Below are 21446 nucleotides of genomic sequence, written 5' to 3'. Positions count from 1 at the left end.
AAGACATTACAACAATGGATTGAAGAAAATGTTAAAATCTCAGCATTTTCTGCTTGGGGAAAAAAAAAGCATTGTATATAAACAATCATTTCATCATTTAGTTTGGAGTACGTGTTGCAATATAAAATATATTTACCGATTTCTCACAAGGTATCTCACATGTTGAAGCCATGCATAAGATCGCTAAATGCACTGTATTAATATATGCCTCTTAAAAGGAAATCTATACTTGAATGTCAAATTTAAATTAAATTAACTACCCAGCGGGACAGGCAGCATCTCTGGAGAGAAGGATTGGGTGACGTTTCATAGAAACATAGAAAATAGGTGCAGGAGTAGGCCATTCAGCCCGAGCTAGCACCGCCATTCAATATGATCATGGCTGACCATCCAAAATCAGTACCCCGTTCCTGCTTTTTCCCCATATCCCTTGATTCCATTGACAAGAGCTAAATATAACTCTCTCTTGAAAACATCCAGTGAATCGTCCTCCACTGCCTTCGGTGGCAGAGAATTCCACAGGTTCACAACTCTCTGACCGAAATGGCCTATCCCTTATTCTTAAACTGTGACCCCTGGTTCTGGACTCCCCCAAAATGGCAGAACATTTTTCCTGCATCTACCCTGTCCAATACCTTAAGAATTTTATATGTTTCTATAAGATCCCCTCTCATCCTTCTAAATTCTGGTGAATATAAGCTCAGTCGACCTCTTCTTTAAGATTTTCCAGCACCCTTGGTTCCAGAGCCTTGCCGGATTATCCATTTTGCCAGGCCAACAGAGGTTGTGCAATAATGATAGCCCTTATGATAGAGGGTGTAAGAAAATAACTGCAGATACTGGTGCAAATCGAAAGTATTTATTTCACAAAATGCTGGAGTAACTCAGCAGGTCAGGCAGCATCTCAGGAGAGAAGGAATGGGTGACGTTTCGGGTCGAGACCCTTCCTCAGACTGATGTCAGAGGGGCAGGACAAAGGAAGGATATAGGTGGAGATAGGAATATAGAGGGAGAACTGGGAAGGGGGAGGGGAAGAGAGGGACAACGTCACCCATTCCTTCTCTCCTGAGATGCTGCCTGACCTGCTGAGTTACTCCAGCATTTTGTGAAATAAATACCTTATGATAGCGGGGATGTACTCCAGAGATGGTCCTGCTGAGTTACTCCAGCATTTTGTGTCTATCTTCGGGTGTAAACCAACATCTGTAGTTCCTTCCTATACATGGAATTAACCTACCACACTTTAATTTAACCGAATGTTAAATTTGTGCTCTGCATTGATTTCCTTGCGTGCTGCATTTGGCCAGTACCGTTACACCGTACATTGTTGTGAATACATCCATGTGGTCATGTGATCATGAGCTGCTGTTGATACACAAAGTTACTGCTTCACAGGAAGGACTTAAATTCAAAGGAGAAGTTGTTATGTGTAAGAACCAACTCAGCTAGGCGGAGTAAATTCAAAGGAGAAGTTGTTATGTGTAAGAACCAACTCAGCTAGGCGGAGTAAATTCAAAGGAGAATCAGTCTGAAGAAGGGTCTCGACCCGAAACGTCACCCATTCCTTCTCTCCTGAGATGCTGCCTGGCCTGCTGAGTTACTCCAGCATTTTGTGAATAAACTGCTTCACAGGAAGATGAATTGTGGCAACTGGAAACATTATCAGCAAGTTAATTATTTTGTAGATTTTTTTCTCCCTTGACTCAAACCTCTGTGTGTTTTCATAAGTTCATAAATGAGAGGAGCAGAATTAGGCCATTTGGCCCATCATGTCTACACTGCCGTTCAATCATGGCTGATCTATCTCTCCCTCCTAACCCCATTCTCCTGCCATCTCCCCATAACCCCTGGCATCCGTACAAATAACAACTTCATAACAAGAGGAGTTGAGTATAGGAGCAAAGAGGTCCTTCTGCAGTTGTACAGGGCCCTAGTGAGACCGCACCTGGAGTACTATGTGCAGTTTTGGTCTCCAAATTTGAGGAAGGATATTCTTGCTATTGAGGGCGTGCAGCATAAGTTTACTAGGTTAATTCCCAGAATGGCAGGACTATCATATGTTGAAAGACTGGAGCGACTCGGCTTGTATACACTGGAATTTAGAAGGATGAGAGGAGATCTTATCGAAACGTATAAGATTATTAAGGGGTTGGACACGTTAGAGGCAGGAAACATGTTCCCAATGTTGGGGGAGTCCAGAAACAGGGGCCACAGTTTAAGAATAAGGGGTAGGCCATTTAGAACTGAGATGAGGAAAAAAGTTTTTCAGTCAGAGAGTTGTGAATCTGTGGAATTCTCTGCCTCAGAAGGCAGTGGAGGCCAATTCTCTGAATGCATTCAAGAGAGAGCTAGATAGAGCTCTTAAGGATAGCGGAGTCAGGGGGTATGGGGAGAAGGCAGGAACGGGGTACTGATTGAGAATGATCAGCCATGATCACATTGAATGGTGGTGCTGGCTCGAAGGGCCAAATGGCCTCCTCCTGCACCTATTGTCTATTGTCTATTGTCTATAAATCAAGAATCTATCTATCTATCGCTGCCTTAAAAATATCCATTGACTTGGTCTCCACAGCCTTCTATGGCAATAAATTCCACAGATTCACCCCCTCTGACTGAAGAAATTCCTCCTCATCTTCCTAAAGGAATGTCCTTTAATTCTGAGGCTATGACCTCTGGGGCTAAACTGTCCCACTAGTGGAAACATCCTCTACACATCCACTCTATCGAGGCCTTTCATTATTCGGTAAGTTTCAATGAGGTCCCCCCTCATCCTTCTAAACTCCAGTGAGTACAGGGCCCAGTGCCGACAAACGCTCATCATATGTTAACCCACTTGTTCCTGGGATCATTCTCGTAAACCTCCTCTGGACTTTCTCCAATGCCAGCGCAGACACAAATCAGTCACATCCTCACAGCGATATAAGTCACTGACAAGAATACTTATCCGATAGTATAAATGAAGTTCTAAAACATGCTTTACAATTTAATGGCACTGGAAGTGAACTTTTAATTCATTTTGTTTTTTTGAGAACTGGGTACGGCTGGCTTTTACAGTCCAACCGCAATTGGCCTTGAAACGGTGCTGGTGTGCTGCTGATTGAACCACTGCAGTGATAGTGCTCCTCTGGTGCCTTTGTAGAGGAAGGTTCGGGGTTTATAACCAACAATGATAATTGAATGATGACGTACGTACTGCAAAGGCAAGTGAATGTGTGCTTTAGCAGGGGGCTCACAGATGTTGCTATCCCATGCACCAAGTACCCTTGTTCTCCTGGTGGTAGATTTCATGGGTTTGGATGGTCTTGCTGGAGGAGAGTCTACACTCATAGATGGTATACATTTCAGCAAAGCTTTGCCACCAGTCAGAACCTTGTTGCTCAGTACCAGGATCAGCTAGGCTGGGTGAAAGGTCTTTCGATTTGAAAAAGGTAAATTTAGGTCAATGGAGCATGGAAACGTATATGTACAGTGGGTCACAAACATGAAAATCCTTGGCCATAGTGTTTTATACATTGTTTTGATCTGCATTATTTTCATCTGTAAGGTGGTCCCTCTGACACTGAATTGCTCCTCAGTGCTGCACTGAAGCCTTAGCCTAGATTTTGTGTCTATACTCTGGAGTTAGGACTCAATTTGTCGAGCCAAGAGTCCACTTATTTTGATAAGGGGATCGGTTTTAGGCCATTTGCCTAAATGGTAGTTAAACAATTTAATTTTACGCTTTTAGTTTTCATTGCAAGTGAACTGTTATTATTATACCAAATAATCAAAGGCAGAGAGTGACTGTGGAGAGGATGTTTCCAGTAGTGGGAGAGTCTAGGGCCAGAGGGCACAGACTCAGAATAAAAGGACGTACCTTTAGAATGGAGATGAGGACGGTCGTGAATCTGTTGATTTCATTGCCACAGACAACTGTGGAGGCCAAGTCATTGGGTGTTTTTAAAGAGAAGATTGATAGGTTAGAAACATAGAAACATAGAAAATAGGTGCAGGAGTAGGCCATTCGGCCCTTCGAGCCTGCACCGCCATTCAATATGATCATGGCTGATCATCCAGCTCAGTAGCCTGTACCTGCCTTCTCTCCATACCCCCTGATCCCTTTAGCAAAAAGGGCCACATCTAACTCCCTCTTAAATATAGCCAATGAACTGGCCTCAACTACCTTCTGTGGCAGAGAATTCCACAGACTCACCACTCTCTGTGTGAAGAAATGTTTTCTCATCTCGGTCCTAAAAGACTTCCCCCTTATCCTTAAGCTGTGACCCCTGGTTCTGGACTCCCCCAACATCGGGAACAATCTTCCCGCATCTAGCCTCTCCAACCCCTTAAGAATTTTATATGTTTCTATAAGATCCCCCCTCAGTCTTCTAAATTCCAGCGAGTACAAGCCCAGTCTATCTAGTCTTTCCTCATATGTAAGTCCCGCCATCCCAGGGATCAATCTGGTGAACCTTCTCTGTACTCCGTCTAAGGCAAGAATGTCTTTCCTCAGGTTAGGAGACCAAAACTGCACACAATACTCCAGGTGCGGTCTCACCAAGGCCCTGTACAACTGCAGCAGAACCTCCCTGCTCCTAAACTCAAATCCTCTTGCTATGAATGCCAACATACCATTCGCTTTCTTCACTGCCTGCTGCACCTGCATGCTTGCTTTCAATGACTGGTGCACCATGACACCCAGGTCACGTTGCATCTCCCCTTCTCCCAATCGGTCACCATTCAGGTAATACTCTGCTTTCCTGTTCTTGCCGCCAAAGTGGATAACCTCACATTTATCCACATTATATTGCATCTGCCATGCATTTGCCCACTCGCCTAATCTATCCAAGTCACTCTGCAGCCTCCTAGCATCCTCCTCGCAGCTAACATTGCCACCCAGCTTCGTGTCATCCGCAAACTTAGAGATGTTGCATTCAATTCCCTCGTCCAAATCATTAATATACACTGTAAATAACTGGGGTCCCAGCACTGAGCCTTGCGGTACCCCACTAGTCACTGCCTGCCATTCCGAAAAGGACCCGTTTATTCCTACTCTTTGCTTCCTGTCCGCCAACCAATTTTCTATCCACCTCAAAACTGAACCCTCAATACCGTGTGCTTTAAGTTTGTACACCAATCTCCTATGTGGGACCTTGTCGAAGGCCTTCTGAAAGTCCAGATATAACACATCGACTGGTTCTCCCTTATCCACTCTACTAGTTACATCCTCGAAAAATTCTATAAGATTCGTCAGACATGATTTGCCTTTGGTAAATCCATGCTGACTTTGTCCGATGATTTCACCACTTTCCAAATGTGATGCTATCACATCTTTAATAACTGACTCTAGCATTTTCCCCACTACCGATGTTAGGCTAACTGGTCTATAATTCCCCGTTTTCTCTCTCCCTCCCTTTTTAAAAAGTGGGGTTACATTAGGTTCTTGATTAGCAAGGGGGTCAGAGGTTACAGGGAGAAGGCAGGAGAATGGGGTTGAAAGGGGAAAATTAATCAGCCACGATCGAATGGCAGAGCAGACTAGATGGGCCGAATGGTCTAATTCTGCTCCTATATCTTATGAACTAATGAGCATATTTGAAAATACCATTGGCCCTGATTTTGCTGGGCTTTGCCGGTAGCACTACATGGAATGGCCAGCATTTCTCAGCATACGTGCAGACAAGGTGTAGGTTTTGCCAAAGTCCTAAAACTACCAGCCTAGGCCCTGGTGATAACATAACATAACATAACATAACATAACAACACTTTATTGTCACTCGGCACAACACCGAGCGAAATTTCAGCAGTCACACAAAACACAGCAAAAAAGAAAAGAACACAGGACACCCGACCCCAACACAAACATCCATCACAGTGACTCCAAACACCCCCTCACTGTGATGGAGGCAACAAAACTTCCCCTCTCTTCCCCCCGCACCCACGGACAGGCAGCTCGACCCCTACCGAGGCAAACGACACGCACAGCCCCCGCAAGGGGATGGAAGGCCCCCCGGCCGAGCCGCCCCGGGCACCGAAACGTCCCGCGGCCACACCGGGCGATGTTAAGTCCAGCGGCCGAGCCGCACCGGGCACTGAAACGTCCCGCGGCCGAACAGCGCTGACGATGTTAAGTCCAGCGGCCAAGCCGCACCGGGCACTGAAACGTCCCGCGGCCACACCGGGCGATGTTAAGTCCAGCGGCCAAGCCGCACCGGGCACTGAAACGTCCCGCGGCCGAGCCGCACCGGGCACTGAAACGTCCCGCGACCGAGCCGCACCGGGCACTGAAACGTCCCGCGGCCGAGCTGCGCCGGCGATGTTAAGGCCCGCAGCCGAACAGCGCCGGGCGATGGAAGGCCCCGCGGGCGAGCTGCGCCCCGGGGAAGAGACCTAATAAAAGAAAGGTTTCCCCCCGCCCCCCACCCCACCCCACACCCCCACCACACATACACAGCCAAAAACAGAAACAAAAACCATCCCAACACCGACACAAACAAAAAAAAAGAAAAAAAGACAAACAGACTGCCAGAGAGCCGCAGCCGTTAGGCGCAGCCAACTCCTCCCAACTAGATGACCATGTTGTTCTCCTCTGCAAGACGTGACATGTAGTCCATTGGCAGGGCAGCAGCTTGTTAATATGACCCAGTGTTTGCAAAGGGAAACATTCTTTAAGATTTTGCTCAAGATGAGACCTGGTGCAAGATCTGTGAGCTTATTAATATTGGAATAGTTTGGGAGGAAGACATTTTTTTTAAAAAGGGGGCATTTGGTACAAACATTTTAATTAATTTGTAATAGTAAAATGATTGGTTCCATGTCTTTTGCAACAGTTGCAACAATAGTTTTCTTTAAAGTTGATTGCAGGAATGAGTATGCCCGAAATTTTGCATTTGCTACAGATTGTAATTATGCAAATGTAATATGAAAATTAGATAGCAATTGACGAACAAGAAATAAGACACATCAAATTCTGACTTATTTTATGAAAATAGTCGTCTATATACTAAAACTCGTTTGTTTGTTTGTTTGTTCCTGAACTACAGCCAAAACGGTACACGATAGCGCGACAATTTTAGGCCCACCTTACTCAATGTTGTCCCTTTGGTGCTAATGGAAGAAGCTTCATTGACATTGGTGTTATATTTTTAAAGTATAAATCTATCTCCCAGGGAGGAAGGAGGGAGGGGGGGAAGGGGGGGAGGGAGGGAGGTGGGAGGGTAAGTGGAGGGAGGAGGGAGGGGAGGAGAGGGTGCTGCACCAATGCAGGAGAGGGTTGGGCCCAACGGGTCCACTTGGTCTAGTATGTTTTATTATTCCTTCAGAAAAAAATGATTAGGGTAATGTATTTCTGAATCGGGCTACATCGCAGGTTACAATTGTTATCCTTATGACAGTAAATGGAATTGCTTTGGCTGGTTAGTTCAGCTGACAGCTGGTGCAATGATTCATTTGCTGTAACAGAAGGTTGATTGATTGGTCCAATAGTTTCCTCTGCTGCTATCTTTTCTGAATAGTTCCACAATGTTACTGATGGAGCTGTAGAGCTGCGTGTTTTGATATTTTCGTGGATGCTATTAAAGTGTAATTTAACTGAACAGGAAAGGTCCCAACCTGAAACGTCACCTATCCATGTTCTCCAGAGATGCTGCCTCAACTACTGAGTTACTTCAGCATTTTGTGTCTTCCTTTAAAAGCAAATCAATTGCACATGAAAGACAGGAGCAAAAGAAACAGAGACAATTATACAACAGAGAAATAGATACAACGTTTTAACTCTGAAAGACATTCTAAAATGTTTTAATCTGTCAAATACCATTAAATTCATGCAGAATTAGGCCATTTGGCCCATCATGTCTACTCCACCATTCACTCATGGCTGATCTATCTTTCCCTCTTATCCCCATACTCCTGCCCTCTCCCCATAACCCCTGGCACCCTGACATAGCTAATTAAATTTGTTAAACTAATGTGCCTATTTAAATAATGGATATGGTTTCATGCCTCGTATACAATGGCATTTGCGGCCTTTGCAAATCTATACACTAAACCTCTCATTTGTTTGTTTGTTTGTTCCTGAACTACATCCAAAACGGTACACGATAACGCAACAATTTTAGACATTTTTTTTAAAAAGGGGGCATTTGGTACAAACATTTTAATTAACAAGCCTTGTTGATGTTATTTAATTTCCCAAACTGCTTCAAAATGTTCATACTTTATTGGCTGGTATACATGTAATAGTTTTTAAATGTTTTTGAAGTTTGGAAAGTCCTAGATTATTTTGTAAATGGGGAATTCTGAGGATGGGGTTTGGCCACCTGTCAAGACTAGGGATTGTCCTCCCTTTTCTGCTTTTTGTCTGATTATAGAAACATAGAAAATAGGTGCAGGAGTAGGCCATTCGGCCCTTCGAGCCTGCACCTTACAAAATCCTGCTGCCACTTATAGCTTTAGAGCTCGTTTCTCGGATCATTTCTAGGATCACTTGGTTAACGTGAAAGGCCTTTTGGATTGGAAGATGAGTTTTAGGGAAATGGGGAAATGGGCCGGATGTAGGTAATGGATCAACCACAGGCAAAGCCTAGGCCTGTGGGTGACCTTTCATTTCTCTGCACATCTTGTATGTGTATGTGACAAATGGAACTTGACTTGACTGCTTGCAAACGTTACGGGAAGTTCCTGTTTCATTGTGAGCCTGAAATATCTTCTTCAGTTTATGATTAATTGAAAATATATGCAAGAATTAATTTGTAATAGTAAAATGATTGGTTCCATGTCTTTTGCAACAGTTGCAACAATAGTTTTCTTTAAAGTTGATTGCAGGAATGAGTATGCCCGAAATTTTGCATTTGCTACAGATTGTAATTATGCAAATGTAATATGAAAATTAGATAGCAATTGACGAACAAGAAATAAGACACATCAAATTCTGACTTATTTTATGAAAATAGTCGTCTATATACTAAAACTCGTTTGTTTGTTTGTTTGTTCCTGAACTACAGCCAAAACGGTACACGATAGCGCGACAATTTTAGGCCCACCTTACTCAATGTTGTCCCTTTGGTGCTAATGGAAGAAGCTTCATTGACATTGGTGTTATATTTTTAAAGTATAAATCTATCTCCCAGGGAGGAAGGGGGGTGGAGGGAGGGGGGGAAGGGGGGGAGGGAGGGAGGGGGGAGGGTAAGTGGAGGGAGGAGGGAGGGGAGGAGAGGGTGCTGCACCAATGCAGGAGAGGGTTGGGCCCAACGGGTCCACTTGGTCTAGTATGTTTTATTATTCCTTCAGAAAAAAATGATTAGGGTAATGTATTTCTGAATCGGGCTACATCGCAGGTTACAATTGTTATCCTTATGACAGTAAATGGAATTGCTTTGGCTGGTTAGTTCAGCTGACAGCTGGTGCAATGATTCATTTGCTGTAACAGAAGGTTGATTGATTGGTCCAATAGTTTCCTCTGCTGCTATCTTTTCTGAATAGTTCCACAATGTTACTGATGGAGCTGTAGAGCTGCGTGTTTTGATATTTTCGTGGATGCTATTAAAGTGTAATTTAACTGAACAGGAAAGGTCCCAACCTGAAACGTCACCTATCCATGTTCTCCAGAGATGCTGCCTCAACTACTGAGTTACTTCAGCATTTTGTGTCTTCCTTTAAAAGCAAATCAATTGCACATGAAAGACAGGAGCAAAAGAAACAGAGACAATTATACAACAGAGAAATAGATACAACGTTTTAACTCTGAAAGACATTCTAAAATGTTTTAATCTGTCAAATACCATTAAATTCATGCAGAATTAGGCCATTTGGCCCATCATGTCTACTCCACCATTCACTCATGGCTGATCTATCTTTCCCTCTTATCCCCATACTCCTGCCCTCTCCCCATAACCCCTGGCACCCTGACATAGCTAATTAAATTTGTTAAACTAATGTGCCTATTTAAATAATGGATATGGTTTCATGCCTCGTATACAATGGCATTTGCGGCCTTTGCAAATCTATACACTAAAACTCTCATTTGTTTGTTTGTTTGTTCCTGAACTACATCCAAAACGGTACACGATAACGCAACAATTTTAGACATTTTTTTTAAAAAGGGGGCATTTGGTACAAACATTTTAATTAACAAGCCTTGTTGATGTTATTTAATTTCCCAAACTGCTTCAAAATGTTCATACTTTATTGGCTGGTATACATGTAATAGTTTTTAAATGTTTTTGAAGTTTGGAAAGTCCTAGATTATTTTGTAAATGGGGAATTCTGAGGATGGGGTTTGGCCACCTGTCAAGACTAGGGATTGTCCTCCCTTTTCTGCTTTTTGTCTGATTATAGAAACATAGAAAATAGGTGCAGGAGTAGGCCATTCGGCCCTTCGAGCCTGCACCTTACAAAATCCTGCTGCCACTTATAGCTTTAGAGCTCGTTTCTCGGATCATTTCTAGGATCACTTGGTTAACGTGAAAGGCCTTTTGGATTGGAAGATGAGTTTTAGGGAAATGGGGAAATGGGCCGGATGTAGGTAATGGATCAACCACAGGCAAAGCCTAGGCCTGTGGGTGACCTTTCATTTCTCTGCACATCTTGTATGTGTATGTGACAAATGGAACTTGACTTGACTGCTTGCAAACGTTACGGGAAGTTCCTGTTTCATTGTGAGCCTGAAATATCTTCTTCAGTTTATGATTAATTGAAAATATATGCAAGAATTAATTTGTAATAGTAAAATGATTGGTTCCATGTCTTTTGCAACAGTTGCAACAATAGTTTTCTTTAAAGTTGATTGCAGGAATGAGTATGCCCGAAATTTTGCATTTGCTACAGATTGTAATTATGCAAATGTAATATGAAAATTAGATAGCAATTGACGAACAAGAAATAAGACACATCAAATTCTGACTTATTTTATGAAAATAGTCGTCTATATACTAAAACTCGTTTGTTTGTTTGTTTGTTCCTGAACTACAGCCAAAACGGTACACGATAGCGCGACAATTTTAGGCCCACCTTACTCAATGTTGTCCCTTTGGTGCTAATGGAAGAAGCTTCATTGACATTGGTGTTATATTTTTAAAGTATAAATCTATCTCCCAGGGAGGAAGGGGGGTGGAGGGAGGGGGGGAAGGGGGGGAGGGAGGGAGGGGGGAGGGTAAGTGGAGGGAGGAGGGAGGGGAGGAGAGGGTGCTGCACCAATGCAGGAGAGGGTTGGGCCCAACGGGTCCACTTGGTCTAGTATGTTTTATTATTCCTTCAGAAAAAAATGATTAGGGTAATGTATTTCTGAATCGGGCTACATCGCAGGTTACAATTGTTATCCTTATGACAGTAAATGGAATTGCTTTGGCTGGTTAGTTCAGCTGACAGCTGGTGCAATGATTCATTTGCTGTAACAGAAGGTTGATTGATTGGTCCAATAGTTTCCTCTGCTGCTATCTTTTCTGAATAGTTCCACAATGTTACTGATGGAGCTGTAGAGCTGCGTGTTTTGATATTTTCGTGGATGCTATTAAAGTGTAATTTAACTGAACAGGAAAGGTCCCAACCTGAAACGTCACCTATCCATGTTCTCCAGAGATGCTGCCTCAACTACTGAGTTACTTCAGCATTTTGTGTCTTCCTTTAAAAGCAAATCAATTGCACATGAAAGACAGGAGCAAAAGAAACAGAGACAATTATACAACAGAGAAATAGATACAACGTTTTAACTCTGAAAGACATTCTAAAATGTTTTAATCTGTCAAATACCATTAAATTCATGCAGAATTAGGCCATTTGGCCCATCATGTCTACTCCACCATTCACTCATGGCTGATCTATCTTTCCCTCTTATCCCCATACTCCTGCCCTCTCCCCATAACCCCTGGCACCCTGACATAGCTAATTAAATTTGTTAAACTAATGTGCCTATTTAAATAATGGATATGGTTTCATGCCTCGTATACAATGGCATTTGCGGCCTTTGCAAATCTATACACTAAAACTCTCATTTGTTTGTTTGTTTGTTCCTGAACTACATCCAAAACGGTACACGATAACGCAACAATTTTAGGCCCACCTAAGGGGGGGGGGGGTGGAGAGGGGAGGGGAGGGGGAGGGGAGGAAGAGAGGGTGCTGCACCAATGCAGGAGAGGTTTGGACCCAACTTGGTCTAGTATATTAATAAATTGTCAGATACAGGTTATGTACTTTGATTACACTCGTGAATATTTATGCACTTTAACCCCAATCACCCTCAGAAATTTGAAATTATTAACAAATATGTACAGATATTGGCAGTTATTTTCTGGTAATATAAATATCCAATGATTACAATAGATATTTGAGGTAGTCAGTCACGATTCATTGACTTCCTGTTGTAAGACCTGGTTTTGCAAAGCTAACAGACAGAGAGAATGGAATAAAGTTCTTGCACACGACAAAACAGAATGAAGCAGGTTTTAAATAAAGTAAGTTAATGTTAGTTTATTAACTTCAAGGTTTTTAGGAGATCCTAATTGAACCTCTTGTTGCTGGGGTGACAGGAGACCAGTAACTGGTTCGTTAGTACCTATAAAAGTGCATAGGTATTCTGCATGCAATACTTAGCAATTTATCTTAAAAAGAGGCTATTTTGATTCAAAACAGAAATGGCTGGAAATATTCAGCAGGTCAGGCAGAATCTGTGGAGAAACAAGTTTAAGATTTTAGGTTGGTATCTAATTGTGGGAAACATTTTAATTCTTGAACTGTTGAGTATGTCTAACATTTTCATTTTTAAATTTTAGATTTCCAGTATTTTTTATTTTGTATTAAATTATTTTTGCATCCTCCCATTTGTGTTAACTTCAAAGCAAAATGGTTTGGAGCATAAGGGCACATTACGTAGTTAATATAGTCCTCAAGAACCACATTGTCTGTGCATTTTTCTAGGTGATCTGTAAATAATTCAAATTTTTGCCAGATACTCACTCACTGTAAATTTATCATTTATAACCTTAAGAAACATATATAACTTAAATAATCTCAATTTGCACCTGACAAAAATATTGAAAACTTCCGAGAATGTTAATTTTTAATTATTAGTTGTCCACAGTCATTGTTCAATCAATATAGGTTTGTTAGATTGTAAATGCTGGAAGTGGATTTGCAACAGCTGGTGTTTGCATTGTACCACGCCAGTTAATATAATGAAAAGGGAAACATTAATAGAATAATAATATACAAGGATGAACATTAATAAATGATTCAAAAATTATATCCAGAAACAAGGTGGGAGGACAGAAAGGGCGTATCCCAAACAAGACCTTAGAACATTGTGTATGGCTGCAAATGAAATATTTAAGTCTACTTCAATAGAGGCACACCTGACTTGTGTAAGGGATATGTTCCGTGAACCCTTTCTTAAGTCAGATTTTACTTAAGTTGGAATCACTATCCCCATCCCTTGCCCGAAATAACTCACTGAGAGTATTAACTGTCTCTGGGGTGTCTGGGGCTATTTCTACAGTGCGCGGCCTTCTGGGTAAGCACCACTGCCACTGCCGGCTTGGGCCTGTTTCCTTGCTATGACTATATATCCATGATAAATTACTATGCCAACAGTTACAATGCAATAAGTTTTCACCTGTAATCCTGCATTGATCAGCCAATTAAAGATGCACAAAGCCAATCAGACAGCGTGAAGTTATTAAAGGTTTGCTGTTGTGGCTTGATTTTACTGAAATTGAATGTTTGCTGAGTTATTGATTATTATGTCTTGGATTATCAGAGGAGAAGCCATATTTGATGGCCCATAATTTGTTTACTTTTACAGTCTCGAACCTCTGGTGCAGCTGGGAAGTCAACTGATGAGACTGTTTTTGAGGTGTCAACGGATATCCTTGGTCGGCTGCCTGCAGACTTTGACATTGAGGCAGCTATGAGAAAATACCCAACTACATACAACCAGAGCATGAATACGGTGTTGGTGCAAGAGATGGGTCGTTTCAATATATTGCTCAGAACAATTAGGGAATCTTGCATCAACATACAGAAAGCTATTAAGGTTAGTGTTCGTATAAATAAGCACTGCCATTTTAAATCAGAACTAAAGAGGTTTGCAACTTTAGAACTCAGATTTCTTTGCAACGATTTTCTGTTTGTTTTTGGAAACGTTAAATTTTAGTAACTGAAATATTGCCAGAGTGATGCCACACACAAACTGGAAGAACAGCACCTCATATTCTGCTTGGGTAGGTTGCAATCCAACGGTATGAACATTGAATTCTCCAATTTTAGTTAACGTCTCAAATCTCTCCACCCCCCCACCCCCATTCCTCCCCAAATCTCCCCCTCTGCTGCCAAACCTGCTGAGTTACTCCAACACTTCATGTTCTTTTGTGTATTAACCAGCATCTGCAGTTCTTTGTTTCTACTTTTTGATTTTTTTTGTTTGATTTTCTTTATGTCAATATGCATTAAAATCAATTTTAAAAATTAATTAACAGTGGTGATTTTAATTTTTTTAATCTTTTTTAATTTTTGTTTATTTAATTTTTATTTTCCTCCACTTATTTCTCAATGACTAATCATCAAAAACATTTGGAAATAAAGATCCACTCCTTGAACATTAGCTTATGATATTGAATAACGTAAACTACCCTCATTGGCAGATATAATTTGTTTGAATTCAAAACTAAATGAAAAGGCACATTTGATATCGGAACAAAAAAAAGTTCACATTCATTATTTAATAGTTGGACACTGTGAAAAAGGCTGTTCCCAATATTTTACATTTTAAGCTAAAATACCCATTTGCTATTTTTTTAATATAGTAACAAGATAATTTAAGTTGCCTATCCTTTTGAGTTCCAAGCAACTAATGTGCAATTAGTGTGCAACCTGTCCATCCATGTTGAACAGGTGCAGGGTGCCTCTCTGTCAAATACCAGTTAAGACAGCTCATAAGATGACATTGCTGAAAGAAAGTGAGGGAATTTATTATGGGGAACAAAGAAATGGCAGACGAGTTAAACCGTTACTTTGGATCTGTCTTCACTGAGGAAGATACACACAATCTCCCAAATGTTCTAGGGGCCGGAGAACCTAGGGTGATGGAGGAACTGAAGGAAATCCACATTAGGCAGGAAATTGTTTTGGGTAGACTGATGGGACTGAAGGCTGATAAATCCCCAGGGCCTGATGGTCTGCATCCCAGGGTACTTAAGGAAGTGGCTCTAGAAATAGTGGAAGCATTGGAGATCATTTTTCAATGTTCTATAGATTCAGGATCAGTTCCTGTGGATTGGAGGATAGCAAATGTTATCCCACTTTTTAAGAAAGGAGGGAGAGAGAAAACGGGTAATTATAGACCAGTTAGTCTGACATCAGTGGTGGGGAAGATGCTGGAGTCAATTATAAAAGATGAAATTGCTGAGCATTTGGATAGCAGTAACAGGATCATTCCGAGTCAGCATGGATTTACGAAGGGGAAATCATGCTTGACAAATCTACTGGAATTTTTTGAGGATGTAACTAGGAAAATTGACAGGGGAGAGTCAGTGGATGTGGTGTACCTCGACTTTCAGAAAGCCTTCGACAAGGTCCCACATAGGAGATTAGTGGGCAAAATTAGAGCACATGGTATTGGGGGTAGGGTACTGACATGGATAGAAAATTGGTTGACAGAAAGCAAAGAGTGGGGATAAATGGGTCCCTTTCGGAATGGCAGGCGGTGACCAGTGGGGTACCGCAAGGTTCGGTGCTGGGGCCCCAGCTATTTACGATATACATTAATGACTTAGATGAAGGGATTAAAAGTACCATTAGCAAATTTGCAGATGATACTAAGCTGGGGGGTAGTGTGAATTGTGAGGAAGATGCAATAAGGCTGCAGGGTGACTTGGACAGGTTGTGTGAGTGGGCGGATACATGGCAGATGCAGTTTAATGTTGATAAGTGTGAGGTTATTCACTTTGGAAGTAAGAATAGAAAGGCAGATTATTATCTGAATGGTGTCAAGTTAGGAAGAGGGGATGTTCAACGAGATCTGGGTGTCCTAGTGCATCAGTCACTGAAAGGAAGCATGCAGGTACAGCAGGCAGTGAAGAAAGCCAATGGAATGTTGGCCTTCGTAACAAGAGGAGTTGAGTATAGGAGCAAAGAGGTCCTTCTACAGTTGTACCGGGCCCTGGTGAGACCGCACCTGGAGTACTGTGTGCAGTTTTGGTCTCCAAATTTGAGGAAGGATATTCTTGCTATTGAGGGCGTGCAGCGTAGGTTCACTAGGTTAATTCCCGGAATGGCGGGACTGTCGTATGTTGAAAGGCTGGAGCAATTAGGCTTGTATACACTGGAATTTAGAAGGATGAGGGGGGATCTTATTGAAACATATAAGATAATTAGGGGATTGGACACATTAGAGGCAGGAAACATGTTCCCAATGTTGGGGGAGTCCAGAACAAGGGGCCACAGTTTAAGAATAAGGGGTAGGCCATTTAGAACGGAGATGAGGAAGAACTTTTTCAGTCAGAGAGTGGTGAAGGTGTGGAATTCTCTGCCTCAGAAGGCAGTGGAGGCCAGTTCGTTGGATGCTTTCAAGAGAGAGCTGGATAGAGCGCTTAAGGAAAGCGGAGTGAGGGGGTATGGGGAGAAGGCAGGAACGGAGTACTGATTGAGAGTGATCAGCCAAGATCGCATTGAATGGCGGTGCTGGCTCAAAGGGCTGAATGGCCTATTCCTGCACCTATTGTCTATTGTCAATTGTCTATTGGAAGAACAATCAACACAAAATATCCTTTCATATTGTAGTCATGCTATCCCTGGCAGCAAAATGAACTTTATCTCGTAAGAAATCCAACGATTCTTCATGTCTTGTAGACAGAGTTAGACAGAGATAGACAGAGTTATCCTTATACACCTTATCAAATGTATAATGAGTTTGACCTCTTGCCTTGTTTTATGCATGAAATGTGTAACACATTGTACTCAGAGAACTAGGCTAATCGCAACAAGTTATTGACCAAAAGGGCTGGTGGATCTTGGAGTTGATTACGTGCAAAATACCACAGATTATTTACTACAAAATGGGGTCGATGTTATGCGATGTATTATCCAAACGCTTTCTCTATGAAGTTGATTTGTCTTTGTTTTTATCGCTGTGCCCAAGAGATCTTCATGAGTGTTTATGATTCCAAGCATGAAATATTTCCTGATATCAATCGTAATATTACTTTTTGATAATTTGGACTAGCATTTGCTTCTCCTCCTCCTCCTATTGCTTATTCTGAGGTTGCACTCTGAAATTATCTTCTCCTTACAAATTCCTTCCATCTACACTTCTGGAGATCAGTCCTCAAATGCATCCTTCATTACCCAAAATTCTCCTGGGCAATAATTCAATGGCCTTTCTGTGCTCTCCACTCCAATTTTTTTCTTATACCCGCACAATGAAGGCTAAAATATATTTGATATAACATTACCACTACATGGCATGAGAGTTCCATTTTAAGGAGACCATTTTTAAGGAAGTGTGAATCTGCAGGCTTCCTTGTGCAATAATTTCAGTTATTTAATGCCGTTGATTTGTTTACTATCTTATTTGGTAATATCTGGAATATGTCAACTCTGAGACTGATAAACAATGAGGTAAGAACACAAAGACTGATGGAAGGAAGGAGTATAGATAGAGTTATGATACAAATCAACCGTCTTATTCAAACGTGAGAAGTCAAATGAGTAACCCCAGTTCTTTTTGTTCTTTATTACTAACAACGTATTGCTTTCTAAAATGTAGCTCTCTAAAAAAATGTTTTCTCCCTTGTCAGATGCCCGTGCAAAATCTTGTAAATTTGACATTTTATATTCTGCAATTGTTTAGGGACTGGTGGTAATGTCAAGTGAGTTAGAAGAGGTATCGAAGAGTATGTTGACAGGAAAGATTCCAGCAATGTGGATGCAGAAATCATATCCTAGTCTCAAGCCACTTGGTGGCTACATGCAAGACTTCTTAGACAGACTGAAATTCTTGCAGGTGAGTGCATTTAGATGTTTTGAATCTTCAGTGGCTTCTATTTTATAACCTGCCATTCATTTTATAATCCCTTGTCAAGTCAAGTCAAGTCAATTTTATTTGTATAGCACATTTAAAAACAACCCACGTGGACCAAAGTGCTGTACATCTGATTAGGTACTAAGGAGAAAAAAAAGAAACATACAGTAGCACGCAAACAGTTCACAGCGCCTCCTCAATGAGCCTCAAACGCTAGGGAGTAGAAATAGGTTTTGAGCCTGGACTTAAAGGAGTCGATGGAGGGGGCAGTTCTGATGGGGAGAGGGATGGTGTTCCACAGTCTAGGAGCTGCAACCGCAAAAGCGCGGTCACCCCTGAGCTTAAGCCTTGACCGCGGGATAGTGAGTAGCCCCAAGTCGGCCGACCTGAGGGACCTGGAGTTAGAGAGGTGGGTTAGAAGATTTTTGATGTGGGGGGGGAATGTCCATTTAGGGCTTTATACGTGAATAGGAGGAGCTTGAAGTTGATTCTGTACCGTACAGGGAGCCAGTGGAGAGAGGCCAGAATCGGGGTGATGTGGTCCCTTTTACGGGTACCCGTCAGGAGTCTCGCTGCGGCGTTTTGGACCAGTTGCAGGCGGGACAGGGAAGATTGACTGATCCCAGTGTATAGGGAGTTGCAGTAGTCTAGGCGGGAGGAAAGGAAAGCGTGAATTATTTTTTCTGTGTCGTCGAATTGGAGGAAAGGTTTGATTTTAGCTATGGTTCGAAGTTGGAAGAAGCTGGCTTTTACCACAGCGTTGACTTGCTTATCAAATTTTAATGCAGAGTCAAATATCATGCCGAGGTTTTTGACATGCGGTTTGACTAGGCAGGATAGGCTTCCAAGACTGCCTGTTATCGATTTGATGGAGTCGGGGGGGGGGCCGAATAGGATGACCTCAGACTTGCTCTCATTTAATTGGAGGAAGTTCTGTGCCATCCAACATTTTATGTCCTCAAGGCAGTGTAAGAGGCTGTTTAAATTTGACTGGTTGTTGGGTTTCAGGGGAGGTAAAGCTGAGTGTCATCGGCATAGCAGTGGAAAGAAATGCCGTGCCTTTGAATGATTTGGCCAAGGGGGAGCATGTATAGAGAGAAGAGAATGGGGCCTAGGATGGAGCCTTGTGGAACTCCACAGGAGAGGCTAGCTGGAGCAGAGGAATAACTGCCTATGTTGATGGCGAAACTCCTATCTTTGAGGTACGAAGCGAACCAGCACAGGGCAGTGCCATCAATGCCAACCGCGTACCGGAGACGGTCAATAAGGATGGTGTGGTCCACTGTATCGAACGCTGCGCTGAGGTCGAGAAGGAGCAGGATTGCACAGTCGCCGGTGTCGATGGCGAGAAGCAGGTCGTTGTGTACCTTCAACAAGGCAGACTCTGTGCTGTGGTGGGCTCTGAAACCTGACTGGAAACTTTCCAGGATGGTGTTTTGGTGCAGGTAGGGCACTAATTGGTTTAGAATTGCCTTTTCAAGGACTTTTGACAGGAATGGCAGTTTGGAAATGGGTCTGTAGTTGCTAGGCAAGGTGGGGTCTAGGTTAGGTTTTTTCAGTAGGGGCTGGACCACCGCGTGCTTGAAACAGGTTGGAACAGTGCCAGTGGCCAGAGAACTGTTGATAATAGAGAGGATGCTGGGACCAGCTATTGCAATGACATCCTTCAGAAGGGCTGTGGGGGCAGGATCAAGGGGGCAGGTTGCAGGTTTCATAGCGGTGACAAGCTTTGCAAGGGAGGATAGAGTGACGGGTTGGAAACAGTCCAATTTAGATGAACAGACTAGTGAGACAGCTAGGTCACGGCTGGGAGGGGAAATGTTAATTCTAATGTTCTCAACTTTGTTGGTGAAAAATTTAGCGAATTCTTCGCACTTAGTAGGGGACCCAACTAAGCTGGTACTGGGGGCGGGACATATGACAGGTAATTGTACTAAATACACTGGAATTTAGAAGGATGAGGGGGGATCTTATTGAAACATATAAGATAATTAGAGGCAGGAAACATGTTCCCAATGTTGGGGGAGTCCAGAACAAGGGGCCACAGTTTAAGAATAAGGGGTAGGCCATTTAGAACTGAGACGAGGAAGAATTTTTCAGTCAGAGAGTGGTGAAGGTGTGGAATTCTCTGCCTCAGAAGGCAGTGGAGGCCAGTTCGTTGGATGCATTCAAGAGAGAGCTGTATAGAGCTCTTAAGGATAGCGGAGTGAGGGGGTATGGGGAGAAGGCAGGAACGGGGTACTGATTGAGAGTGATCAGCCATGATCGCATTGAATGGCGGTGCTGGCTCGAAGGGCTGAATGGCCTACTCCTGCACCTATTGTCTATTGTCTATTGTCTATTGTAAATAGGACCTTGGAGTTATGAGAGTTTTTGGAAATAAGGTCGGAGAAGTATTGTGCTCTAGCAGACTTTACTGCTTCCTGGTATTTGAGAAGATTGTTTCTCAGAATTTCGAAGGAAATTTGAAGCTTGTCACATTTCCACCTCCTTTCTGATTTTCTGCACTCCCTTCTTAGGGCTTTGGTGGTGTCATTGAGCCAAGGCCGACCTTTGGGCTTAGGCTTTTTCATTTTAAGGGGAGCGATAGAATCCAGTTATAGATTCCAGTTATAGATTCTCACCCAACAAACAGCCACCAATGGCCTGTTTCCTATAAATCCAATGATTGTGACACTAATCATTTGAAAATTAGCAGTACAATATAATACTATTAGCTTCTATTGGTTTAATTTTAGATAATGGATGTAGCTGTATCATCGGTGCATTTCTGCTTCTGCTGTGCACTGTAATCTGCTCGATAACGCACATGATATACATGTCAGGTAGATCTCTCAGCCATGTGAGTCGAGTTGATGTATTTCAATTTAATTTACATTAGACAGACGATGCATCGTGAACATGAACACACATTCGAATAAGGTCTGTAAAATGATAGATTTATTGACCTCATGAAAATGTCAAAACGTAGCTCAAAGTAAATAAATAAATGAAAATTATGCTGGAAAATCCAATAAAAGACACAAAGCTTCAATATTTATTAAATGTGGCGTAAAAAATAAATCTTTACATTATTTTCACGTAATTTAAACACCCCTCAAAATACTAACACGCTCTTAAATAATAATTAATGATCAAATCTGTCAAATAGCAGAACCTTCATTGTCCATTTCATTCAGATTCAGAGAGAGGCTAAACGCAAATTGGAGGAACAGCACCTCATATTTCGCTTGGGCAGCTTATAGCCCAATGGTATGAATATTGACCTCCAACTTCAAGTAACCCCTGCATTCCCTCTCTCCCCATCCCTCCCCCACACAAGTCACACCAGCTTCTTGTTCTCACCCAACAAACAGCCACCAATGGCCTATTTCCTATAACATTGTTACTTTTTGCATATCTTTCATTCATAGTTCTATATCTCTCTACATCATCGTCTATATCTCTCGTTTGCCTTTCC

At 42.3% G+C, this 21446-nt stretch overlaps 1 protein-coding gene across 1 annotated transcript in view; it reads left to right on the top strand.

Moving 5' to 3' along the window:
• dnah7 (dynein, axonemal, heavy chain 7) overlaps positions 1-21446 on the top strand; it is a 215633-nt gene that overhangs the window by 182914 nt on the left and 11273 nt on the right. The window contains exons 60-61 of the mRNA XM_078404574.1: positions 13772-14002; positions 17816-17968. Of these exons, the coding sequence (XP_078260700.1) occupies positions 13772-14002; positions 17816-17968 (384 nt within the window). The remainder of the gene's footprint in view (positions 1-13771; positions 14003-17815; positions 17969-21446) is intronic.

This window comes from Rhinoraja longicauda, chromosome 8 (genome assembly GCF_053455715.1).
Source record: "Rhinoraja longicauda isolate Sanriku21f chromosome 8, sRhiLon1.1, whole genome shotgun sequence".
In the NCBI taxonomy this organism is placed as follows: Eukaryota; Metazoa; Chordata; class Chondrichthyes; order Rajiformes; family Arhynchobatidae; genus Rhinoraja; species Rhinoraja longicauda.
The sequence above is the reverse complement of the archived record's forward strand: the minus strand, read 5'-3'. Positions and strand labels throughout refer to the sequence as shown.